The sequence below is a fragment of the Pieris rapae genome, chromosome 8 (genome assembly GCF_905147795.1).
Source record: "Pieris rapae chromosome 8, ilPieRapa1.1, whole genome shotgun sequence".
In the NCBI taxonomy this organism is placed as follows: domain Eukaryota; kingdom Metazoa; phylum Arthropoda; class Insecta; order Lepidoptera; family Pieridae; genus Pieris; species Pieris rapae.
In genome coordinates this window covers 10,511,304-10,536,757 of record NC_059516.1, presented here as the reverse complement: position 1 = coordinate 10,536,757, position 25,454 = coordinate 10,511,304, and the positions used below count along the sequence as shown (strand labels likewise).

At 32.0% G+C, this 25,454-nt stretch overlaps 1 protein-coding gene across 1 annotated transcript; it reads left to right on the top strand.

Moving 5' to 3' along the window:
• Positions 1-5,829: 5,829 nt before the first annotated feature.
• LOC110992080 lies at positions 5,830-25,173 on the top strand. The gene is made up of 6 exons (XM_022257747.2): positions 5,830-5,945; positions 14,206-14,439; positions 20,821-20,961; positions 21,416-21,475; positions 22,713-22,805; positions 23,481-25,173. The coding sequence occupies exons 1-6, from the start codon at positions 5,886-5,888 to the stop codon at positions 23,589-23,591; spliced, it is 699 nt and encodes a 232-aa protein (XP_022113439.2). The 5' UTR covers positions 5,830-5,885; the 3' UTR covers positions 23,592-25,173.
• The last annotated feature ends 281 nt before the right edge of the window (positions 25,174-25,454 follow it).

Sequence of the window (25,454 nt, the reverse complement as noted above, 5' to 3'; positions counted from 1 at the left end):
CATACGAAATAAACTATTGAAGTTATATCTGTCTTTTATTAAAAAGTTTTATATTTATTATTTTTTTAAGACGTATAAAATATTATCATTGATAAAAATATGTGACGTATAAGACGAACCTATTGCATCACTTCACGCCGGTTTTCTGTGAGACTGTGGTACTGCCCCGGTCGTGCCTGCCCATTTGGCTGAAGCCCGAAGGCAACAGCATGGCACTCCCACTAGGAAGGGGGTAGACTAATTGCACTGGTGAAATAACATCTGTCACAGGTTATTTCACCAGTGGGCGATAGGGTCATTACGTCCCGACGCCGACAAAAATTTACGAAGTTTCCCTTTTTTTCATAGAATAACGGGCGAACGGAAAACCTTCCGTTCGCCTAATAAACCTATCCGCTGTTAAGTGATACCGCCATGGATGGACACTGTCAATTCCAGAGGGACGGGACCTTTTGTGTTATTTTTTTATTATATTATCTTTTTTGACATATTTTAGAATTTTTCTAGATGCGATCTGTGCTCAAGCAACATATCGGGTAGATACCAACCATAGGTTATACTCCAACACCTTCCTCCCTACATGGAAATGCTTCCTAACAAAATAACATTACTTTATACGTTATATTGCTGTTTGAAATCTATTAAGTCAAAGACGGCATTAGCTAGTTATATATTACATAAATAATTAACTCGAGCACTTTAAATCAAATGACTTGTTTGTTCTCAAGTGGGCAGATTACAAGTACCTATTTAACTGATTGATGATATGCACCGTTACTATTTTTATTACAAGTATTCTGATAATTACTATCTTCCGTCTAGATTGGTTTTATTTGAAGTGTGCTTGGATTTCTTACAACGCACATTATTAAACCAATTCTATAGATTTTGTCACACATAACATTGTATTTTTTGATTCTTTGATTGCAGGATGATTTAAAAAGAAATAGGGAATGTCGTGGTCGGTCAGGCAGTTCGCCTCATGCTTCTGAACACACAGAGTTGGAGATGCTACAGAAACCTAACAGTATACACATTGAACTCTGTCATTCACTCATTATGGAAGACCTGAACAGGTTCCCAAATCTAACACATTGTAATACATAATATACTTATAATGAATAAAAACTTTGGATTTATGCAAAAATGAGCTAGCAAGCTCATTGTCAATATGTGTTAATTACGCAACTTATACGATTTGATTATGATTATAGGTTTTTTTATAAAAGTAAAAAATATAGTTTCGAATTTCAGTATGGGATCAAGTTCTCTAAAATCAATATACTAATAATACTCTTTATATGGAAGAATTAATTGTAGACATATATTATGTACTTCGCCGAACCTCCTGGGGTCGCAGGCTGCAACACTTACATTTTGTAAGCACTGTCGGTTCGCAGAGATTTTCCAGGTTAACAATGTGTTCAGGGTGTGTGCAACTGGGGTAATGTAGATTTCAGAGCCACTTTTGTCTTATGCTTTATTTTTTACATAGAGGTCCCAAACTCTAAACAATTCAGCATGTGTTGTGCAAACTATTGTATCGGTTTATTAAAAAAGTGAAAAAAGGACACCCACCAGAAACCTGTAAAGATGGAAAAAAAGAATAGCGGGAAGGATTAGCGAGGATGAGAGACAAGTGGAAGAATTTGGTGATGTCTTTCACTCCTTCGGAAGCCGATTGCTAATATAATACATAATGAAATCGACTTAATGTATTACTCCAATAAAGTCTATTCTTATTTATTTATCGTTTATTTACTATATTAAATATCACCATCGAAGTATAACAATTTATAAAAACCCTTTTTATAAACAGTGACGATGTTTCACAATGTCACTCATATGAACACGTTCATAATAAATAATCTAAAATAGCGGAAGTATTATATTCACTGTAACTTGATTTGTTTTATATTGTATCCCTTACATTGTGGCTAATTATTACCACTAGGGCTTAGTTAATGTTTTTATGAACTTCGCCATGGATATTGTTTTGTATAACGTTTACACGAGAATCACTTTGAAGAAGTTTGATTAATAAAAGAAAATACATTTCATGGGATTTAATATAAACATAATATTTTGTAACACCTTTACCATAAAAATATTTAAGAAATGATCTACATACTGCAGATATGATGTAGTGAACTTAATTAAACAAATATATAGGTTATGTATCGCATACCTACAGATTACAACATAAATTACCAACAAATCGATATATTTAATGTGACTAAAAAATTCTTAAAAAAATATTTTAAAAAATTCAGGTAATTTTTACCAATAATGGCTTTGTTTGTTGTTTCATGTTGAATATATGTTTTGATTTACCGATCTCGATTCTGTGCTTTGTAAAACTGTTATGTTATGTTTCTGTTTATATGTGTATTCCGTTTTGGCTTTTGTGTGTAATGTAATTGTTTGGTTATTGTTTAATGTATTAGCTGTAGGAATACTTAAATAAATAAAATAAATAAATAAAATATAATTTGGCTATTCCAGCAATTGTTTTTTTTTATGGGGCAAAAAAAACAAACAAACGGGGGGCAAACGGGCAGGAGGCTCACCTGATGTTAAGTGATACCGCCGCCCATGGACACTCTCAATGCCAGCTAATAATAAACTACCCACAAATATATAAAAAATATTACATCTTTCAATTCATTTTTCATTCAAATCGAAGCTTAGTGAATATGTTAGACAAAATTACTTTTAAATTCAGTTTTGGTTCATATTTCTTCGGTTACTTTCGCAAGTTCACTAAATGTACTATCTTTTTATTGTGATTATTGTAAGAATGACTTCAATGTAATGTTAAACAAAGTGTTGTTTTCATGCAAGTGAAGTTTTTGTCTTTTTTAAGAAATAAAGTCTCTAGTAAATAAAATTTAAATTTTATGAAATATCATAGTTGCTCTCTGTATTAAGTGAACAAAGGCAAAGACGTATATTATAACGCATATATTATACATTGATCTTCATAATATAATTTCTATGAAAATGACTTCATGACTACATGACCTAGTTAAAGGTTAGTAATTGTGGACACAAGTGTTGAATTCCGATGTAGATTATTCAGATATTTTGTTTGAAGAAATTCCTCAAGGTCGACTATTCATTGATATGTGACTAATATGGTATGACTTAATTACATTATACACATAATACATACACATTTCGTACGTATTTAAGTATAAAAAAATCAATGGTGCTACAACCTTTTGAGGTCTGGACCTCAGTTTTCTCTTTCTGCTTCATGATCATTTGTCAATAAAATAGGAAAGTCAGCCTCCTGTGCCTGACACACGCCGCCGTCTTTTTGGCTGTAAGGCAAGCTGGTTTCCTTCACCGTACGAGTGAGAGTTATTCGTAAATGCGCACATAGAAAGAAAGTTCTTCTCTTGCCAGTTCTTCTCTTCCGTTCTACGCCCTTGATTTGAGAACTGGCAGTAAATGTAAAATTAAATTCATTTAATATTTCTTTTTTTTGACGTTCATAAGTGTACATTGTTACCTACATGAATAAATAAATTTTGATTTGATTTGAGTACATTGGTGCACATCCGGGGATCAAACCTTAGGCATGAGAATCGCACTCTGAAGCTACTAGGGCAACACTACTCTTTATAATAAATATTATTCTAATACAATAATTTTAAAACTATTCTAAAAATGAAATTTGGATTTTTGGTTTCGTTCATGGGGCCTACTACGAGCTCTTATTGCGAGCCTATTGATAACCTATAACTGAACTGCATCACTTATTCGTACCATGACATCGAAAAAAAAACGATTTCGTTTTGAGTTTATAATTTTCGATAGATCAACGATTTGGACTGAAGATTTCTGTGCAATTACAAATAATTGCGCTAACTATGTTCAATAATCAAATAAATAAAAAACAAATTATTTAAACCATGTTGGTTTCGTGTATTTTACTAAATTCTCTGACGAGTTCTTCAACAATTATTCCGTGTATTAAAGTATGGCATTATCAACACCTGAACCTTCATAAGGATTCTGTGTTATAGCTTCGTTCTCGTAGTATCTATTATAATATAACTTTTCCCCACTATGTTCATGTATTGTATTATTCTAAACTGCTTTTTGATGTTAAATTAACATGGATATTTTACAAATTTATAACAGGTAAATTATAAAGGCATTTGTTAAATTATAGTAACAGTATTTATTTAGTTAAATGATGCCATAAAGATAGATAGAGAAAAGATGTCTTCAAGTAATTTTCAGTTGAAGTTAAACATATATTCATATTGTCTCTTAATTCACAGAGTTTGTCATGTTAAGGTGTAAAGAAAAATACTTATGCATATTATATGAATTAGTTAACGTATAAACTAAATTTTTACAATATGAAGGAATTCATTTTTATTATAGTTATTTATGATTTTCGAGTTAGTAGAATGATAATATTGAAATTAACAATCGTAATCATGCTTTGGTTGTGCGAAATATCCTTATAATGGTTATTAAGGATATCCCTAAGGCCGAATCACCTGCGTCATGTGCACACCCCACATACACACCTCACACCACCACCATAATCACACAGCACAGCCGAATAAGGCATTATTAAAGAATTTGTATTGATGTTTTCCTTCCGTAAATGTTTGAATATTCATTATATGTAATCCAACTTTGGTTATATGTTTAGTATAATTGTTTTTTGTTGTATGTAATTTAAGTTAGCTTGGTAATAGATAATAAATCGATAAATGAAAAACAAAAGAAATAAAATTTGTAAAGTTGCAACTTTAAAACAATTTTCGTTGAATGAACGCAGTGAAAGACCAAATATTATTACAAGCATATCGATGTTTGGGAAAGATCTCCTACGCAAATTTCTAAAGACTTATGTTATTTTGTTTGTCCACATACCGACACGTACGAATACCAGTTTGTATGAATGATCATTGATATATTTAAATTCGTTTGGATTTAGTACAAAACTCGTAAACTTAGATTTCATTAAATAATTTCCTTGCAGTTAATTCGATTAAAACTTTATAATAAATCTTATAAAAGCCAAATTTTTATAAAACCTTCAAGCAAGCAATGTTGGCTTTGTGGCTACAGCATGCGACTCTTATCCCAGAGGTCGTAGGTACGATCCCCGGATGTGCACCAATTTTCTTGCGTACTTAACAATCCCTCGAACGGTGAAGGAAAACATCGTGAAGAAATGGTTTGCCTCAGACCCAAAAACTCACCGGCGTGTGTAAGGCACAGGAGGCTGATCAACTTGCCTATTGATTTGACAAATGAAAATCTGAAACCCAGACTTAAAAGGTAATTCCTTTCGACCTAGACTGCACTACTGCTTCCGTCTTCGACGATTTTCAGCTGGGTGAATGGCGTCAGAGTTCGGCAGTTCTATCATTTTAGTTTCTGTACTAGCAAACAACGTCGTAAGCAGCGTATCTTAAGCTCGATATTTTCAGAGAGAGCAGAGCCTCCGCCATTCCAGCCCTCCAAAAGTAGTTTTATAGTAGTTTAATTTTATGATTACCAAGTAGGCTACTTGATAAGTATTAAGTACCTAGATAGTGCTGATGGTACCAGCCTACCACTAGCGAAGGTAACTGCCAATGTCAATATATTATGCACTTGTAAAAATCTATGAATAATTACACAAAAGTGCGATCAGCAAAAAGTAATAGTTATTGCAAGAAAATAGCTTAACATCACCAGTAATACATTACTGGCTCAATAAAGATAGAGTCTAATAGCGTTACAGGAAATACGCAATGTATAATATGAATATGCATGGATTAGATTATGATTAAGGTATTAGTGCACATTGTAATGAGCTCTTGACAACACGTGCGCTAACTCTCAGTACAGTTTTACGTTCGCGGAAAATGGTCGTGTTTATTGTGATTTTCGCGCTTTTCGCGATCCCGATAGAAACTCTCGCGCAGGTTAGTAATTCGATTATTATTTGAGACATATATTTGTTATTAAATTAATTGTACTGTGAACTCCAACTTCTTTAGGTATTTTTATAACGGAAATTAAATATTTAAAATTTTTGTTAAAAATTTCTTTGATCAGAAAATGTAGGAATTTGGAAAGTTCAAATTTTAATAGTAAATTCATCACCTCGTAGGAAAGAGAATGAAAATGTTTAATGCTGTGGAAATTTAACAAAGTTTACATTACCGTTTAAAGTTTTTATTTAAATGTTAAGCTAACCAGACAAGGAGTTGAAGTCGTTTCTTTCTTTTGAGAATATTGCCTGTTATATAGTTATGGGGAAGGATTAAACTATATTTATTACTATTGATTTTTTAATTATTTATATGTTTCGGTCATTTTAATAGAGCTCACATGCCTGAGTAAATTTGTTATATATTTAAATATCCTTTTTATTTTGATTAAATAATTTTCGTGATTTTTATATCGATAAAAATCGTTTCAAATCCAGACAAATTCGTAGTATGAGCGATGTTTTATATATATAAGTAAATAACGTTACGTAAATATGAAATTCCTCGTGATAAGCCCTACTAATTCTTATCGCATATTTAAATTCTCTTTATTTACTAACAAATAAAATTCTATTGCAACACACCTCCTTATATACTTACAAGTAACTCTTTCAGGTTACATATGATTTTAGAAACACCTTCTATAAAAAATATTAGTGGTGCTACAACCTTCCTGGATTTGGGCTTCCGTTTTCTGTATCTGTTTCATAATCTGCTAGACAAGTAGGATCAAACTTTTTGTGCTAACAAGCCAATTTCCTCACGATTTTCACATAGAAAGAAAGTTCACAGGTGCACAGTCGGGGATCGAACCTACGATCTACGGGATGACAGTGGCACGCTGTTGCCTGTAGGGCAATGCTGCTTTTTAATATAAAATATAATATTTTTCAATTATTTTTTTCATTATAAACATAGTTTCCTTTTGTCGGAAACGGAAATATCCCCAAGAGTGATAAATATATGTTAAACTTATATATCACTAAAACTTTATACATTTAATAAACAATATAATTGCTTTCTCACCAAGCTTTAGTAATATTTTGGTTGACAATTGACATTTGACCGCGACACCCGAGAGAACAGCGTCCCGTGACACCGTGGGACAATAGACAGCAGACTACAGCATTAATGATTCCTATACATACTTAGAAGGAATTCGTTTCAAGTAGACTAAAATATCTCAACGGTTTAACAATACTTTTTAAACGTGAATTATATTTAGATATTTTCATATAAGACGCAGATGTCAAGTTATATACCTGTAGTGTGAAGTTTATAATGATTTGTCAAGTCCATAATTAGTTTTGCGTGCCTTTGCACCTGCTTCGATTGTGTTGTTAATAAAAAAAATTCTATGTATAAATAGGCATGCAAATGTCATATTAATTTTATTATGTCATATAATATAAACGTTATGAAATTAAACTAAATAATTTTTCCTAGTTCCTAGTTTTTGTAAAAAAATGGTTTTACAGGTCTACCGCTTCAAAGGGGAATTACTGTACATATTTACTTCGCATCATCAGCAATCGCAGTCAACATGCGCGTTAATGCGTTTAGAATATTAAAATAACTTTGATTATTTCTTGTTTTGTGGTTAAACGTACCATGAAACTGCTATCGGCCTGCCAAACGAATATTTCCTTGTATTGCTTGTTACCCAAGGTACGAAAGATGTAAACAGAGGCAAAGAAACAATTTCCCTACGTAAATTAATTATCCACGTATCCAACAGGAATTTTGTTCTTGAAGCGGTTTTTATAATATTAAGTTCCCTCTTAGAAGCTAGCAGCTTAAGAAGAAATTACGTAATTCTTCTTGCATGTTTTCGGATGAAGCAAAAAGGCAAAAAAAAACATTATTATTATGGAAGTTAAATTCTGTATTTTTTTTCATTTGTGGCTCTCCTATATGTATTTGTGTTAATGCATTTTTATAGATTCACTCAATATAGTGACGTTATAATAACTTTTGAGTTTATATAGACTAAAAAGTTTGCACAAAGAAACTTGATCATGGGAATTTCAGGAATTTCAAAGGCGGTCGTTTCTCGAAATTTTTTGCCAGTATTTACGTGTGGCCTATGTTTATGATATGTAATATAGAGTATTTAAAATTATAGATGTGTATTGAACTAAAAATATACCGTGACGCCGTCTAGCAGTGTCGATATTGTGCAACTGAAGGTCACGTCATGATGCATCCACGTCATTGCACGATAGTATTAACACACTTATGTAATTATTGAAACACACACAAAAATAATATTCTGAAATCAAGGATGGATTTTCATCAATGATTATTAGGTTAAGGGTATAGAAACATACATATTTTTAATTTGAATGTAGAAGTCAAAGTAAGAAGACATGGAGAGAAATTGGCAGTGCCGAAAATCAATTTGGAACCTTTTAGGAAACACACCTTTTGTATAGCAATTACGGTTTACAATAATTTTGCAAAAGAATTAAAAGATCTTCCAACTAGAGTCGTTAAAAATCGACTTAAAAAAATGTTATTCAATAAAATATGATTATTTGCTAGAGACACTGTCTTTGATATAAATTGTATGAATAGGTGTACGATACAAATAACATAAGAATTGACCAAATCGTATGACTAATAATGTAAAATGTTAAATTCCTTTAGGGACAATTTGCGAGCCATTATGATTGAGAATATGAGAACTAACGATTTTACCACCTTACACATTTTTGTACCATATTCGTGCATACAATTATTACTATGTTAGAAGAGTTATTTAGCTTTGAATTGATCTAGTTAGTATGTTTTGCTTCTTCAAAATATATTCTCTCTGTTCAGTCGGCAGCTCATGTCTGACGCATCGTGGTCAACAAGTCGAGCGTCTTTCTTATAACCGTGTATAGAGTAGAGGACGATAAGTCGATCGGTCCATCTGGTTGACAAACGGTTACGTTCAGCAATTTTGCGATATCTTTGCTTCTATGTTACCAACCACGATCAGTTTATCCAAGTTCTCATCACTTCTGCGATATGTATGCCCGAAATATGATATAATCCGTTGTCAGCATATAGCAGACAGATGCGGAGTCAGGCTAGCTATGGCACTTAACAGTCCACGGTATTTTTAGTATTTGCCTCCAGCAATTCTTCACAGTCACCGTTTCTTCTCCATATTGTATATATAATCCAGATAGATCCTGTTTTGGTTTCGATACCAATTCCTCTTTACTTCCAGATGTGGCTGAAACGTAAAATGGCATCTTTAGCCATTCGACTGTCTTTTTTAGCTTGGGGTCACTGCTGCCTTCGTTAGAGATTTGGGATCCAAGATTTTAAGAGTAGTGGATCGTCAGAAATGTCGCAAGTGACATGGGAGCTTTCTGGTTCGATCTTCAAAATATTCTAACTACATCCGATTGTTTTTCAAAAACATTCAAACTGTTATAGCATCAATGTGATCATCTATCTAAGAAACATGGCGTGTATATATATTTTTCTTATTAAAAACATTTTAGACTCTCTTAGAGTATTTTATATTATCTTTGAAGTGTAGTGAACATGTAATGAGTGTGTAATGGTGAATGTGGTAAATCAAAGAACATAATATATTTTTTTCTTATGTAACTTTAATGACGTTGTAGTTTGAAAAAATGTAATGTAAAAAGTAAAGGTAAAACTTGCTGAGTTTCTTGTCCGTTCATCACAGAACAAGACCTCCTGGTAGTTTTGCGAACGGATGGCGTAGTTTTGCTCTTTCGCGAATTTTACAAATAACCTTGACATTCATAAGCATTCCCTAAGACACATCTAAACTAAATGAAAGTATTTTGATTTTGATTTGATTGAGTACCATCCAATCCAGTTTTTGTCTACTCATACTACATATTTCTCACATTTAGCAATTTCTATACGTTCTAAATGAAAACAATAATATTTAAATATGCAATTCTCCACAAATAAATCATGCCCCGATGTAGCGGACGGACGGCAGGTTCTGACCCCTTGCGGGATAGCGGTATAATAAAAATAATTTAACTTGCCGGTTAGGAATTTAATACATGCGGTTAAAATGCAAATGCTTAGTAATTTATCTACTAAGTTAAGTAATTATCTAGTTGGTACTAGGAGTTCATGAGCAATGTTCATCCCAGCCTTTGTCGTAAATCTTTCTATGTCCGTAATTAACACTTGAATGGTTAATACTTTTTGCTTCCGATTGTATGTATGGTAACTAAATTTTTACTTAAGTAACATGAACTGTTTATGACCTTATTATTAAGTGATTAATGCTATTCTTGACTTTCATTTGTCAAAGACTATAAAAATACTAGATCCTACATGATGCCAAAAAGCACACAAAAACGCGAGTTTTTTAAATTACTCGGTGACACGGTGAACTTCATAATATATTTGTGTCGAAACTTGATATAATTTTTAAATAATAATGCAAAACAGACCTCAGAGTTCAGATCTCTTACTACAGCTATAAAACAAATTTCTGAAGGCATCATTAAATATTTGAACAAGTGACCATTTTTAAACAAGATTTTCCGAGCTCGGAAATATTTGATATCTAGCTAGAAACAGTTTTTTTTATATTTCAATTAGTATTATTTATATTGTGGTTTTTAGTATTATTCTTTTCTTATTAGTATTTGTCTAAGGGGGGGGGGGGTTATTTAAAAAATGTATTATTTGGAATTTCAGTTTTTCATTATTTGTTTTAAAATTTACTGAACAATTTACGTTTCTTAAGTTCAATTCAATTTGAGATACTAAAAATTATGTTTGTTACACGAGGGTGGATTGATAAGAATTTTTGAAAGGCATGGCGCAGAAAACGCTGGGAAATACCGGTTTAAATCTTCCCTGATCTTCCACAATTGTCTCCAGATCATAATTAAACAAATCGATTAGGCTGGACTGGTTCTAATTATGAGTTCTCGATTTTTGGCTTTATATATATATATATTTTTATTTATGTCCTTTAAAAAGGGTTTAAATAAAATTAAAGTCAAAATTCGGTACCTACAATTTACTTATAATGTCACAATATCGTAGACATTGGGATGCTGTCCAAACGTATCTTATATCAACAAAGTTATCTCCACGCTCTTGATCTATATTATGATAACAAGTACCTCCCTTTAACCTTACACCGTTTATGACGATTATTTTGTTAGAATGGTGTTAGTTGGTTGCTTAAAAATCTTATGTCGTGCGGTCGAATTTCGACAATGTTTTTCTACTATAACCTGATTTTGAAAACCAGCATGTTTATGATGCAAAAATCTTAGCCTTAAAGCGTAATGATTTCATTTATAGCAAGCTTCCTGTCATTCCAATGGTCCCCCCCTTTTATTGCCAGTCCTTCTCTTTCCCGCTACGCCCTTGATTTCAGAACCGGCAGTAAATGTAAAATAAGAAGCATTTCATATACATTTCTGTTTTTGACGTTCATAAGTGTGCATTATGTTACCTATATGAATAAATGATTTCGAATTTAAATTTGAATATGAATTAATTATTGTGTTTTATTATTGGTGTACCAATGTATCAGTATTCCGGGCGCTGGCAAGCTTTTTTTAAATAAATATATAATTTAGAATCTGTAATAAAATACCAAGAAAATAAGCAATTTCGTTATGAATTTTATACCCACATATTATGCTTATTCACCTCACATAAAAAATTCACTTATATTAATCCCGTATTTTTATACTGAGGCAATGACAGTGATGATAACTCAAGAAGCACAATGATTTTAAGGAAATCGTATCCTACCGAAATACTTAATAAAGCATATATTTAATATTAGTATTAGAATTCCTATTATTCTCAAAATAAATTATATTAAGCAATAAAATATACTATGTTGCGAACAAAACCTGTAATCGCATATTTCTTGTATATCAAGATTTTATGTTTCCTCTGTGACATCATTGAAATATTTGTATTTTAACTACTTCCTGCAGTGCATTACTTGAAAAAATATTCTTTAAGTAAAATAAATCAGTGGTACTGCAAACATTTTAAGTCTAGGTTTTGAATTTCGGAATCTGTTTCACGATCATTTGTCAATCTAATAGGCAAGTAGTTGATCAGCCAGCTTCTTTTACCTGACATACGCTGTGACTTTTTGGTTCTAAGGCAGTTTCTTCGTGATGTTTTCCTTCAACGTTCAAGCGAATGTTAAATGCGCACATAGAAAGTTCTTAGCCGGGGATCGAACCTAAGACCTCAGGGATTCAAGAATTCGCATATTGAAACAACTGCTAACACTGTTCTATCTATGTTAATTTTATAAACGCCAAGAACTTTCTTAAATAAGCTTAATAGATGACAGAAATCTAACAGAGACTTCCGTACAAAGTTTGTCTGGTTTCTAATGAGATATATTTTTCATATATTTATGTATTTTTATTATAAAATAAATCACTGACTCATTTAGCATTAACATATTGATTAAATACACAATAGAATATAAACTTGTGTTTAATCTTTGATATACGCCGATGAGAATCTTACGCATGATTAGAAGATTACAAGATGTGAGTAACATGATGATATACTAGACTGAGTGACGACCGCAGACACGTCATAATAAAGATAACCAGCTGAGCTGCATTCCGAGCTAGGAAGCCGTGTAGTCACGGCTTTAAATAATCATATTATAAAATATATACCAATAAGTACTTATTTCATGAATATTCTGCCAGCTCCTAGCCTCTTCTCACATAAGTAAAAGATGTTGGTGGTGGACTTTTTATGGAAGCGCCGATGACAGAATAATATCTTTTTATTTAGATATATTTATACTTAAACACATTTGTATTTCTATTACATATAGGTATCTGTTTCGCCTCCTACAAATCCCTCCATTCCTCTTAATTGTCTTCCTCTTTTTCGTTTATTATACCTTGGGTACCAGTTTAGTACATTCTTGCACCTATATATTCCTCTTGCCATATGCCAATTTCCACGTAAGTTATTGGTTTTGATTGAACTATCAATGATATTAGTTTTTCTTCTTAAAGATGTATTCTTTATTTTCTGCGGCCATAGATATTGACTGACGTACGAGAATTCAGTTATATCTAATATATAAAGTTCTCGTGTCAGAATGTTCGTTCCCGTTCTGAAACAGCTCGACCCATTCCTATCAAATTTTATGCATATTCAGTAAGTATGAGAATCGGCTACAATCTTTCAAACCCCTAAACCTCCTTCACATAGGAAATCGATTTGATTCTAATTCATTACATTCATTTGTTCTGCCGCATCACTGCCAATTCCTTTGCGACCTGGCAGCAAAGGAATTGGTTTCTTGTTTTATTATTTAAGTCTATTTAACGATCATAACATAACTCCAAACTAAATAAATGTAAACTAAATATACATAGACAAAATAAAATAGTTCATAAAAACAGATTTAAATCAGTGTAAAACTTTTTTATCTGTTACTTTAATTTATATAAAACATTCTATAACCATTCACAATGAATGAAGGTCCCTAACTATAACGTCTGATTAAAAATTATAAACATTCCAGTTTATTACTTTTCATCACGGATAAGTTTGCGCGTATGAACAACATATTTCGCCAAGCGTTTAATTTTAATTATCTCGTAAACTATATTTCTAAGATGCTGACGTATTCGTAACGTATTCATGGTCGTTTCAGTAAACTTCTGAAATAACTTTCACTCGTAATTGAGTTAAACTTTAAACAATGTGTTGTTTTTAGAACAATATCAAGATGAAAGGGTCATTATTCAAACAAACATTCATTCAAAACTTGTCGATTCGCACTTAATTTTAAATTACAGTATATCTAGTCTTTTTAATGTTATGCATTATTTTGTTCTGATACCTCAATATATACTATATAATAAGCTACTATTAAAGATTATTTGCTGCGAAATATACAAATAGAGTAACATATGTATATTTCGCAGCCAACAGCTTAATCAGCCGTTCAATTACAATCCTAGCCGGTTAACTAACGGCCTGAAAGATATTCAGCTGTTTCGTTAGTTTTGTAAAGGTTTGTAAAGGAACTGACATGATGCAGACATTTTATCAGTTAACGAACAATTATATAAATATCTATTCGTCTAATTATTTGGCGCACTCTGAGTTCCTTGTAGACCGCAGAACCAATTATGAAATAATCGTTAACTTGTATAATATATTTTTCATACAGACACATGCATCGATATACGTCGACGTGGCTCCCGAAGTGGAGAACCTGGAAGTTGAGAAGCGGTATACACCTGAACTTCTTGATGAGCTGCAGTCTGCAAAGGCCGATGCGCTCCTCCTCTACACAGAGTACACGGCTCAGGCTAGCACAGATATGAAAACCTTTATTAGAAATATATCCCGATTGACAGAAGAAACTGTGAGAGGCATGAATAAGACTTTACTGGATAGCGCTGTAAGTATTTCCTTTTCTTTAATATCAACCGAGCTCTATTGCCCTAGCGGTTTCGGTGTTCACCAATTGAGCTCTGTGTTGTGCACTGTGTAATTTGATTATATATATATATTATAGATAAAAGGCCTCTGTAGAACTAAAGTCCAATTCGGCAAAAATTTATGTATTTTGTGAGTTTAATATGGATAGTCCCCATTAATGCAAAAAAGCATAAGCAAATTACAGTTCTTCGTTTTGGCGTAGAGAATACATAGTTACGTAAACGTCTTTTCTTAGATGTGTGCAGATTTATTAGTTCATGGAGTGTATATAGAGTGGATCTTAAACAGATCTCTTAGTTGCATAGCTACTATCTGGGTGTCTTGAAGAGAGAGAGAGAGAGAAGAGAAGCTATATAATTATTGATAGTTCATAGCTAAGTAGATGAATATTCAAGTGTAATCAATACTAATAGTTTAGATTCACATAGATACAGTCAGACTTCACAATATGTAATTTTTTTTTTAATTAAATTAAATCATCGCGTTCAACATCAGGTGTTTCTCTTACCTATTTATAGTAAAAAATCAATATAAATTTTCAAAAATGGTCTTTTAAAATTAAATATAATTAGCTTTACGCTAATTATATTTATTTGCATAGTCAAATATCAAAGTGCATAAATGAAATGTTCTACTAACATCAATAAACAATAATTTAAGGCAAGACGATCTCCATGCAAGTTGCATACATATGCACTTTGAATACTAGATAAGCTGATCTGTCCGCATTCCTGAATATTGCTGACTATTTGCATACCGCATCTATAGGTACCCGCATTTATACTGTATGTGTATCAATTGATGCGGTATTGCAAACTAACCTGGAACATACGTGCTTTCAAACCTTGAAAGCGCTTAATGTTAGTAATAATTATATAAGTTTAGAGTGAAGGCTTCATTTAAAACAAAACGCCGGTGTTCAATTAAGTAGTTATATATACGGAAAGATATACAAAGTGCATTGTAAACATCTTTCTACACAGTACTCTTGCACTTGTACACACACAACATTTTTCTATGTGCAGAATTCACGCTTTCACGTATGGTGACGAAAGTGAGGAAAATAGCATGTTTTAAACAGAAAATTATCACAGAAATCTGATCGTGTATTGCATATAAAATAGTCATGAAACATATGTAGATAATATGGGAGAACATGTGTGCTATATTGATATGGCAAGCTAAGGAAAATTTATCTCTATCCAACTATTTTAAATCTTATTGTGACTAATCTATTTACAATTTTGTCTGATAAAGACATTGGCAAAAATCGTCTACATCGGAGCCAATAAAGAATCATATGACTAATTGTTTTAAATATTGTCGATGGCTTTGATAATAACTAGAATGAAAATAGATTATTACCTAATTGATATCTTAGATGATGTACTAACAGATGTAAAATATGTAGTTCCCTTGTATTCTTGTAACGACATAATTATGTTTTTAATATAATTTCAATGCTTTAAATTATAAAATATTCAAAAAATTTCTAGTATATTGAACTAATTTTGTTGTTTCAAAATAAAAAGGAGTGATTTTAATAATACCAATATATATAAAAATTTATAAATACCAAATTTAGGTCTAGGCCTCAGATTTCTGTACCTCTTTCTTGATCAATCCGTACTTCATATATTTTTGTTACTAAAAACACATGAGGCCTCTCTTAATAATCAAAAAAGTAATAAATTTTTAATGACATGTGAGGTTTTGTTAGGTTAGGTACATAATATTCATATATAAAACTCACATTATAAACTGAAAACAAGTGTTTTACTTGTTATTTTTGAAACGAAGAAACTCAAAAACTACTTATCGATTTAATAAACCTTTAACCGTAAGAATGCATTGTCCATTTAAATCTCAGAGGCTCTGCAAGATGATTATATCTGGAGTTCAGATTTCTATATCTGTTTCATGATCATTTTTCAATCTAATGGGCAAGTGGGTGATCAGTGTCCTAAGAGTTATTGGGTCCAAGGCAAAGCCGGGTTCATCACGATCTTTTTCTTCACGGAGCGAACGTTAAACCCACACATAGAGGGAAAGACTATTGGTGCACCGCCGGGGATCAAACCTACGACCTCAGGTATGAGAGTCCGCCAACACTGCTCGGCCCCAAGTTACAGAGGCTAAATTTATTTCCGTCATTATAGTACTCGCATCTTCCATTTGTGTAATCATCTAAATACGCTAATACTAACCCAATTCCAATATGAAATTCTAATATCTAAAGCACCAATAATACAATAATACCTGCAACTTCAACAAATAGCAAGCTCCAATAAATCATATCGTTTATCAAACGCAGTAATGGCGCGACTCAGTGTGGTTCAATCGAGACTTGAACCGAATGTGTGCCACCGCGCATTCCATGCACCACTTAGGGCATCTGTCTTAAGCTTGTTTTTAATTGAGTTAGCTTAAAAATTATATTTATCTTTCCAAGAAGATCACTGTATTCATAGTAAACTGGATATTTAAATCTATGAGTGTGCAGAATGTTTAAATTAGCTTCAGTAAACTGTACCAAACAAAATATTCAACAGGAACTTGTAATAGAGATGAAGAGTAGATTTTATGATCGGCAATACTTACTTATTTATTATACTTAGGTACTAATAATGATAAAAGCCTTTGTACAGATATAATTTTTAAATCAATTTAATTTTATACTAGTAACTCTAGTTAGTCAGTTAGACAGTCCATTTCTTTCCACTCAGCTATGTTCTGCGCTTTACTTGTCCATATTTCCCAGTTACGGTTTTCATTTCGTCCACCTTCGACACTATCTACTTTATTTCTTAGGTACCAATATATGATCCTTTTGTTACACTTTTCAATACCTCTTGAATGAGCTGCCCATCTCCATTTTAGTTCTCAAACCCTCGTTGTGACATATTCAATTTTTGTGCAGTTTCTTATTATTTAATTATTGATTCTATCGAGTTCCTGATCGCTGACTGGCATGTCTTCAGTTTCCTAGTTTGCACTTAAGAACTACTGTAAAAGATTTTTTTTACTGCAACTAAATATACGCAGAAGCACGTAAATATACGAACAGCCAAGTAAATACATAGAGGTTTTGTAATATATGTATCTCAAATCTCTGCAATATTTGAAAATTTGTCAATAATAATTATACGGAATTCTTGCCAAAATCAAATGTCGGGGTTAAATCAACCATTTGGCTTAACTCACGTAAATCCATTTTGGCCAAGGTTTCTGTCATTTTCATACTTCATATTTAGCTTTCTATTTGATACGCGGCTTAATGCATTTAATGTGTATTATGATAAGCGATTTATTAATAATAAGATAGCATAAATACGAATTGTTTAGAGGTTTACGCAAACTTATACAATAATACAAATTTTACAACGAGTGATAGTAGTTAGTGCCTTCATAGTGCGATTCTTATCCGTATAAGTCGTGGGTTCCATTCCCTGTTGTGCACCAATATACTTTCTATGTGCGCATTAAATATTCACTCGTACGGTGCAGGAAAACATCGTAAGGAAACCGGCTTGCCTTAGACCCAAAAAGTCGACGCCTTGTGTCAAATAAATGATTACTTGTCAATTAGATTGACTAATACAAAAAAGGTATAAGCAAAAATAAAAAGGCGTCTAACATTAACCCAAGCTAAATAAAGTAAACAGTCACTAACAAAAAAATGTGGCAATCGGCTGAGTAAAATATTTTTGAACACTCTCATCAAATTTTATTAAACTAAAATTGTGTATTTATGAAAATCTGAGGCCACACATATCATTTTACTCAACTTTAAAAGTTTATATACACAAGTAGTTGTCTAATATAATTCAGAATGCAGAATTTTTTTAAAAACTACTACAACAGAAATTAAGTTTTATCAAGCGACATGTAGTACAAAACATTATGCTTTCCACGGCCTGTAGCATCATCGGAAATCTTTTATAAACATTACTTTTAATATATTTAAACCACTACTGTCATTTATTGGTTTTACTTTAATAAATAATTTAAGGCTTTACGTAATTGTTTAAACTATGATAATATTATTTGCCTTGACAGTCTAACGGTTCATGGCAGTGTTACTCATTAACACGATTCGCATATAGCACAAAAGCATTTACACAATATTAGGGCCTTTAGGGCAAGAGGAAAAGACAATTAATCATAATAATATCTCAAGTCCTTGTCATTTTATTAAATATTTTTTTTTGTATACAGATAATATCTTAATGTAAACTGTTGCTTTAGTCATAAACTCTCTATTCTATATTAAACTCTATATTCAGAGACCCCGTTATTACACTAAACTGAAATCATATATCACCATTGGAATGCTACATAGTACATAGCACTTTAATCTTAAAAGTTAAAATCACCCTTTCTCACTCTCTCTCAATAGGACTCAATCGCTCTCTCCCTTTTCTTTGACAAAAACGCTGCACATCTTCGTGACGTTTGATTCATTCATTTCACCTCATGCGCTTAAAGAAGTTTCACTTCAAAAGTACATGAATTACAAATCACGATCGGGGAGGATAGGATATGGTTACGAAGTGTATATTTATTTTCGAAACTATTTGTAAGCCGTGACTGAATTATACATTGACAAACGCTGCGTCAAATGCATGTCGCAAATATTTGCGAAGGCATGGCTGATGTGAAGGCTAGATAATAATTGCCAGTTATTTCTGAAATATTGCAAGGTTGCAGTTTTAATTGCAACGGACAGACGAACATTGTTTATATTTTTACGACTTCCCCGCGTTTATGAAGCGCGAGCACATATCGAGTGACTATTGAGATAATAAAACGAATTGTTTGAACATTTTGTATGCAAATTACCTACTGTTCTGAATATTTGATGAATCACTTGGTGTGATGCAGATAGAACAAACGTACGATAATTAATTAGACACTTGCATAGTATCATATGTTAAGTATGTAGGTATAAAGAGAAAATTGAAAAGTTTCAAAATGACTTTATAACATTTATCTCGTCGTATGCAATATTTTTTCCTTTTCATAAATATTTCAAGGTTTTGCTATACATATATTATATTGCAAAAGTTGTATTTGGCTATATCTTTGGTTAATTTTTTTTATTGTCATTTATGTTAAATTAAAATAAGCTGCGAGCGGAACCTAGTTTTAAATAAATTATACTCTGTATTTTTTTTAAATTAGATATTTTAATACTACAAAAATAGTCAATAAGCCCTTACAATAATAGAAAATCAAAATGAACCTGAAATATGCGCACGCGTCGTGACCGGTCACGAACCTTGACTCTGACAGATTTAATAATGTAGTGAATGGATATTATATTCGAATTTAGTTTCACTATAAATTATATTAGAGAGATTTAATCGATTTCCCCTGTCAAATGAAAAGGAAAATATGCTTCTCGTTCAGTCGCACTCTCTTCTGTCTTCTGTCTTGATGTTAAGACCTGTAAGGGGCTTCACCTGTCCAGCGTGTAAGGGGTCGGCCTCCTAGTCTGGTGCGCTCTACTCTGCTAGTCACAATGAGGTTTTTTAAGCTTTCAGGATATCTGCGTGTTATGTCTAAAAAAAACTCAAAATGCGTTGACAACAATGTGTCGACAGACGATTTTTTATATATATATCTATCGTCTTAGTATCGCCTCCAACCATATATTTTCTTTGTTTATAAAAATATGCTTAGTTTTATTTTAATACTCACGTGAACCAATGCTTTATATAAACGAAATTTTAAACACATGACATCACAGTCTATTTCTTATTGATTCGGACGTGGACGGAAACGTCTATTTTCATCTGATAACGTTTTTGGCATATTTACAAATAATATGAATAATGGTTTGCATTCATTAATTGATGTGATTTATTTATAGTTGGACAAATTTAAGTCGGTCAAAATGATAATATTAATAAATACAATAAAACATAATTTCTTTCAACACTAGGCTTAGTTCTTAACGCAAATAAAGGATTGACTTACAAAACTTGGGTTCTCAGCAAACGTTATGTAACGGAACTAGTCACGATAGATACCGGAATTATATTTTCTCTTCGTCAATATGTGGAGTGGAGTGAGAAGTGGCTTCTCATCCCAGAGGTTGTAGAATGTAGATTCGATCCCGAACTAAACCAATGGACTTTCTTCGCTCATTTAACATTCGCTCGAACGGTGAAGGAAAACATCGAAAGGAAACTGGCTTGCCTTGGATACAGAAAGTCGACGGCATCTGTATGAAAACTGATCATAAAACAGATACACAAATATGAGGCCCAGACTTCAAAAGGTTGTAGCGCCACGGAGTGTTGAAACATGAATAATGATTAATTTATTTTTCCAGCCTTCCACATGCAGAACAGAATTCGAAAAGCAACTAAAGAAGATAGAATATGACGCTGACCGCGCTGCGATGTTTAGCGCCGAAAATCATCACAAATTTTTCTTGGGCCATATGATCGTCTTTCGCATGCATTTGAATAAGGTATGCTAAACTTAGGACATAAATAATTTAAAACTTTGATAAGAATTTTATTAATATTCTCAAACTCTAACTGAACATAATGTCATTCATATAGGTAACCAAAAACACATATGAAGGTCAAAATAAAATATGTTAAATTGATTTAAAATTTACAAATTACAAATTGTTTGAACTGGAGAAAATCAATCCCAAAGATTAGGAAAGATCATTTAAATAATCGTCCAATTTATGAAAAGCTTTATTGATTACGTTTGTATCTGATAAAAAAACTCCTTCCCTGATGCTCATTAAAAACTAAGAAAATTGTTATTTTATTATTAGTCATACATGATGCTATGTAGGAATTTATATAATCTATTTAAATATTATTGAAGAATTAAGTATCTTGTAAAATGCTAGTAAACAGCGATGCAACTTTGATAAACTCAAACTGTGTAATTATTATGTTTTCCAGAGTGAAGAATACATACGAAAATGCGAAACGATTATAAAAACCTGTGGCACTCCTTGTGAAGTAAGTACATAATGTATTTAATTGTTTATATATATGCACAATACTATTTTTTATTTGTCTTCTATTCTTAATTTCTAAAACCGTAATATTTAGTTGTAACTATCTGATTACAGATTAAAGGATCTATATATCTATTAGTTTGTTTGTTTCATTGAGCGCACTTGGAATTGGCTTTAGTTGTTAAATTCATTTTGGGTTGAAAACTGCATTTATCAAAGGCTATCGCTACCTATACCTCTGGCATTTAACAAAATAAAGATCATTCCAGCCATGAACCCTCGCACTAAAACCAGGCATCCTGAAGCCTCGTTAGCCCCCTATTCTATAAAAAATGTATAACTAACAGACTAACGAGAGATTTTATATGCGACTTTTCGATACCAAATGTCCCCTCGGGAGTTGTGCCCAATGTTGCGGGCCACCATCCTGAGGGAGTTGAATAGATCTGGTTAGCGCCTTCTTAAGTTCTATGGCATTTCCACACATGTAATACAACTACTTCTACACAACAGATTTTTATAATCGTTTGATTATCGTCATTTAAGCGAGAGCATTTAAATGTGTTATGTTGAGCATAAATAAAATAAAAATATATAATAACAACATTTTGTTGTTAAATATTTTTACAAATATTGCTAAAGATTACATTTAAATTAAAAATCTGTTGATTTTGCATTCCTGTGCCTATGTTTTAAAGATGTGTATTAGATAAAGACATTCTGGTCTATCGTAAAAAAACAACAAACTAATTGCAAAGCTTAGATAACTTTGATGCGATCTTGTTATTATGGTTTAATTGAAGTTCGAGGTGTTCTGAGAAATTGCATCACTGTCTTAGCTCACGCCAAGACAGTTTGTCTGTCAATGTGATTGAATCCACGTCATTAAAGGTCGCCGTACTGTTTAAATATAATCGAAACGTAAATAATGAAAGATATTATTTACTTAGTTCCCGGGTAGGTGAAAAAAATTGTTGATTAAAACTATTCGATCATTTATTCTTTTAAATCGTTTTACGATTTTTTTGACAAGATGAACATTTAAAATAAATTCCAAAGAAGGTAAAAGATAATCCAATCACCTAATAGAACTGAGTGATCCCGTATCGAAGTACATTAGCTAAAGTGGGGAATAAAAAGTCCTTACTGTTAGGAAACCCTAATTGTTAAAATAATTCGGTGTAATTGGCTTAATGAAGTTTCGGTACTAGTTTTAAGTTTATATTGTTTGTTAATAGACAACTCCTCGTATGCTTCGATGGAGGCGGCTTGCGTTAGCTGAGATCAACAGGGTACGAGATGACATACAACATTCACGACAATCTTACAAGGTAGGTTACAAATGTCGTAAATATTAATAGCTTTTTAATATTTACATAGTTAATGTGGAGCAGTTGCTGTAGTGTACGACTCTCATCGCAGAGTCGCTCGAACGGTGAAGGAAAATATCATAAGGGAATTGGCTTGGCTTAGACTCAAAAAGTCGACGGCGTGTGTCAGGCACAGGAGACTGATCACCTGCTAGGTTAACAAACGATCATGACATAAATCCAGAAATCTGAGGCTGATTAATTTTTTTTATTTTATTAGTTTAACATATTTCTTTAAAACAAATACTTCGTTTTTCTATTTACCAAAAATATTTATTTATTTGATCTCATTATTCTATCTTTACAGTTAACAGTTATTACTAATTCGATAGAACGACACATTATTACCCACACCGATTAAAACATTAAAAAAATATATTTATATACCTAAATCTTATAACTAGCAAGCAACTCTTGTGAACTAAGCCAGTGTACAAATAAATCTACCTGAATAGAAATTTTATTTATTATTTGTATTGCTTGCGTTATTGGTGCTTCGATAACCAATGTAAGCAAATTAATGTATAGCATGGGTGGGCCAAGCATAACAATACAATCATTTTTAATAGCAAAACATCTTTGAAATTAGGAATAAACTATGAAATAATTGTTTTATATTAAAAAATATTTTTACAGGATCTCCTGCTCCATGTACACCGGAAGCTAAACCACTTCCGGCGACGCGCCACCTCGCGGTCGAAAGAGGCCATCGTAAGCTTAGAAGCTTGTACTAGGCACAGATTATGAATTTAGACGTTCAGTTAATACATATTTTGACATGCTGAATTTTATATAGTACAATTATTTTAATGTTATGAATTAATGTTTGTAGCAAATTAACAACACAAAAGGTAACCTAAATTAGGAATTATGTAATACGTAAGAAAACTTACGAACATTAAATCCGCAAAACTAATCACAGATTTATTTACGAGGCAATAGTGGTCGCTTACGAAATCACAACCTATGAATTGATCGTTTACTTAATACCGTTAGTTAATACTTCTATATTCAAACAAAGACTCATTTAGAAGCACGCTGGAGTTTGACCCCTTCGTAGTCGACCCTGAAAGAGCCCTGAATAATCTTCAGCTGCCGCACTGCACGATGTAATTCGTAGTTTCTTAAAAAAACAGTAAAGGACGGGAATTCCTTTCATCCATCAATAAATTTTTAATTGTGTATAAAAATATTTATAAAGAGAAAAGTTTACTAAATTGTATAACATCCTTCCATCCTGCCTTGTCCAGGCAGTATGATATGATTCCTCCAATTGTTGATTAATATATATAATTGTTCATTAAAGTTCCTAATTGGTAAGAAAAATTATAATGTAAATGATATGAATTATCGAATTTGAACGACGTTGATAAACGAACGAGTAATGTTATTCTAGTATTAAGTTTTTAAAATATTTATGAGAGAAGAATTTTTCTATATGAGGCTTGTTAAAACCAGTACTCCATAATGTTGTTACATAAATTCATATTAAGGGACAAAATATACAGGTGAATGTAATGAAGCTGTTGAAAATTATAAATGTGCCATACTCGTTACGATGTAGATAATTATTTAAGTTCTTGGTTTTAATTCATGTCTATGAATTGTGAAATTTATGTATGTTAGTTTTCCGCTTTCTTGTTATGCAAAACTTTCATCCTAACATTGCAACAGTTATTTCTTGTTTAACGGTATCGTTAATTAAAGCTTTTAGCCTAGCATAATGAAAGTTGTATTACAATCCAGATTTATTTTAATCGAGTCACAGCCATTTGTCTAAGCTTTTGTATTCTATTAGATGATTTTGATCTCGATATATAGACGTTTTAACATATACTACCACACTTTGATCCTATTTCATTGATTGTTATGTCATATTGTTTCTGAGTAATATAAACATAATTTATCGACTCTTCTATATTAGATAAAAATACATGTCTTTACTTTGAACTTCGCAAAACGGTCACCTAACTAAGAAGGGTTTCAACAAGTTAATTAATTAATAGCACAGATGTAGGGTGATTTTCGATGTTTTTAAAAATGATTATGAAAGCATTAGAAATGCTTATCGAATACCAAATCTGACGTTTCATACTTTACCCCGCTACAATTGTGCTGCCATCTGAGTTGTAACACGTCCAACAGGACGAAATAGTTATGTAAAATTGTACTTAGTCTCACTGTGATAGTCGTAATTTAAATTGAAGTAATCTATTGTAATAACAAAGTGTTATGTCGAGAGTACAAGTATTTTAGATGATAATTTTTTTTGTTGTTAATATTATTAATAAGTAGATTATTTTTATAGTAAAGTCTTAACAAATGATTACTTCTTATTTTTGTTATACACCCTCAATACTTTGAATGAAATTCCGTTTCCACAAGATCCACAAATAAGATATACATAATAAATTTCCGGGTCAGTTTCCGCTATCGCTTCCGCTATAAGTTTTCGGTTTCCAACGTGGCGTTACGTTTTTGCTTTACAGTAGGAAGTTTTATCTTGTATATATATGTAGTAAAATATTCCAATTGGACCCATGTGAATACCTCTACTAGATTAACACCGCTGTCTTTTATAATTTTGTTACCGGTATTACATGAGCCATG

Bases quoted from the DNA above. Each gene is read 5' to 3' on its own strand.
- LOC110992080 (XM_022257747.2), top strand. From the start codon at position 5,886: ATGGTCGTGTTTATTGTGATTTTCGCGCTTTTCGCGATCCCGATAGAA. The intron at 14,440-20,820 runs GTAAGTATTTCC...TTATTTTTCCAG, and splicing joins AGACTTTACTGGATAGCGCT to CCTTCCACATGCAGAACAGA. The intron at 22,806-23,480 runs GTAGGTTACAAA...ATATTTTTACAG, and splicing joins ATTCACGACAATCTTACAAG to GATCTCCTGCTCCATGTACA.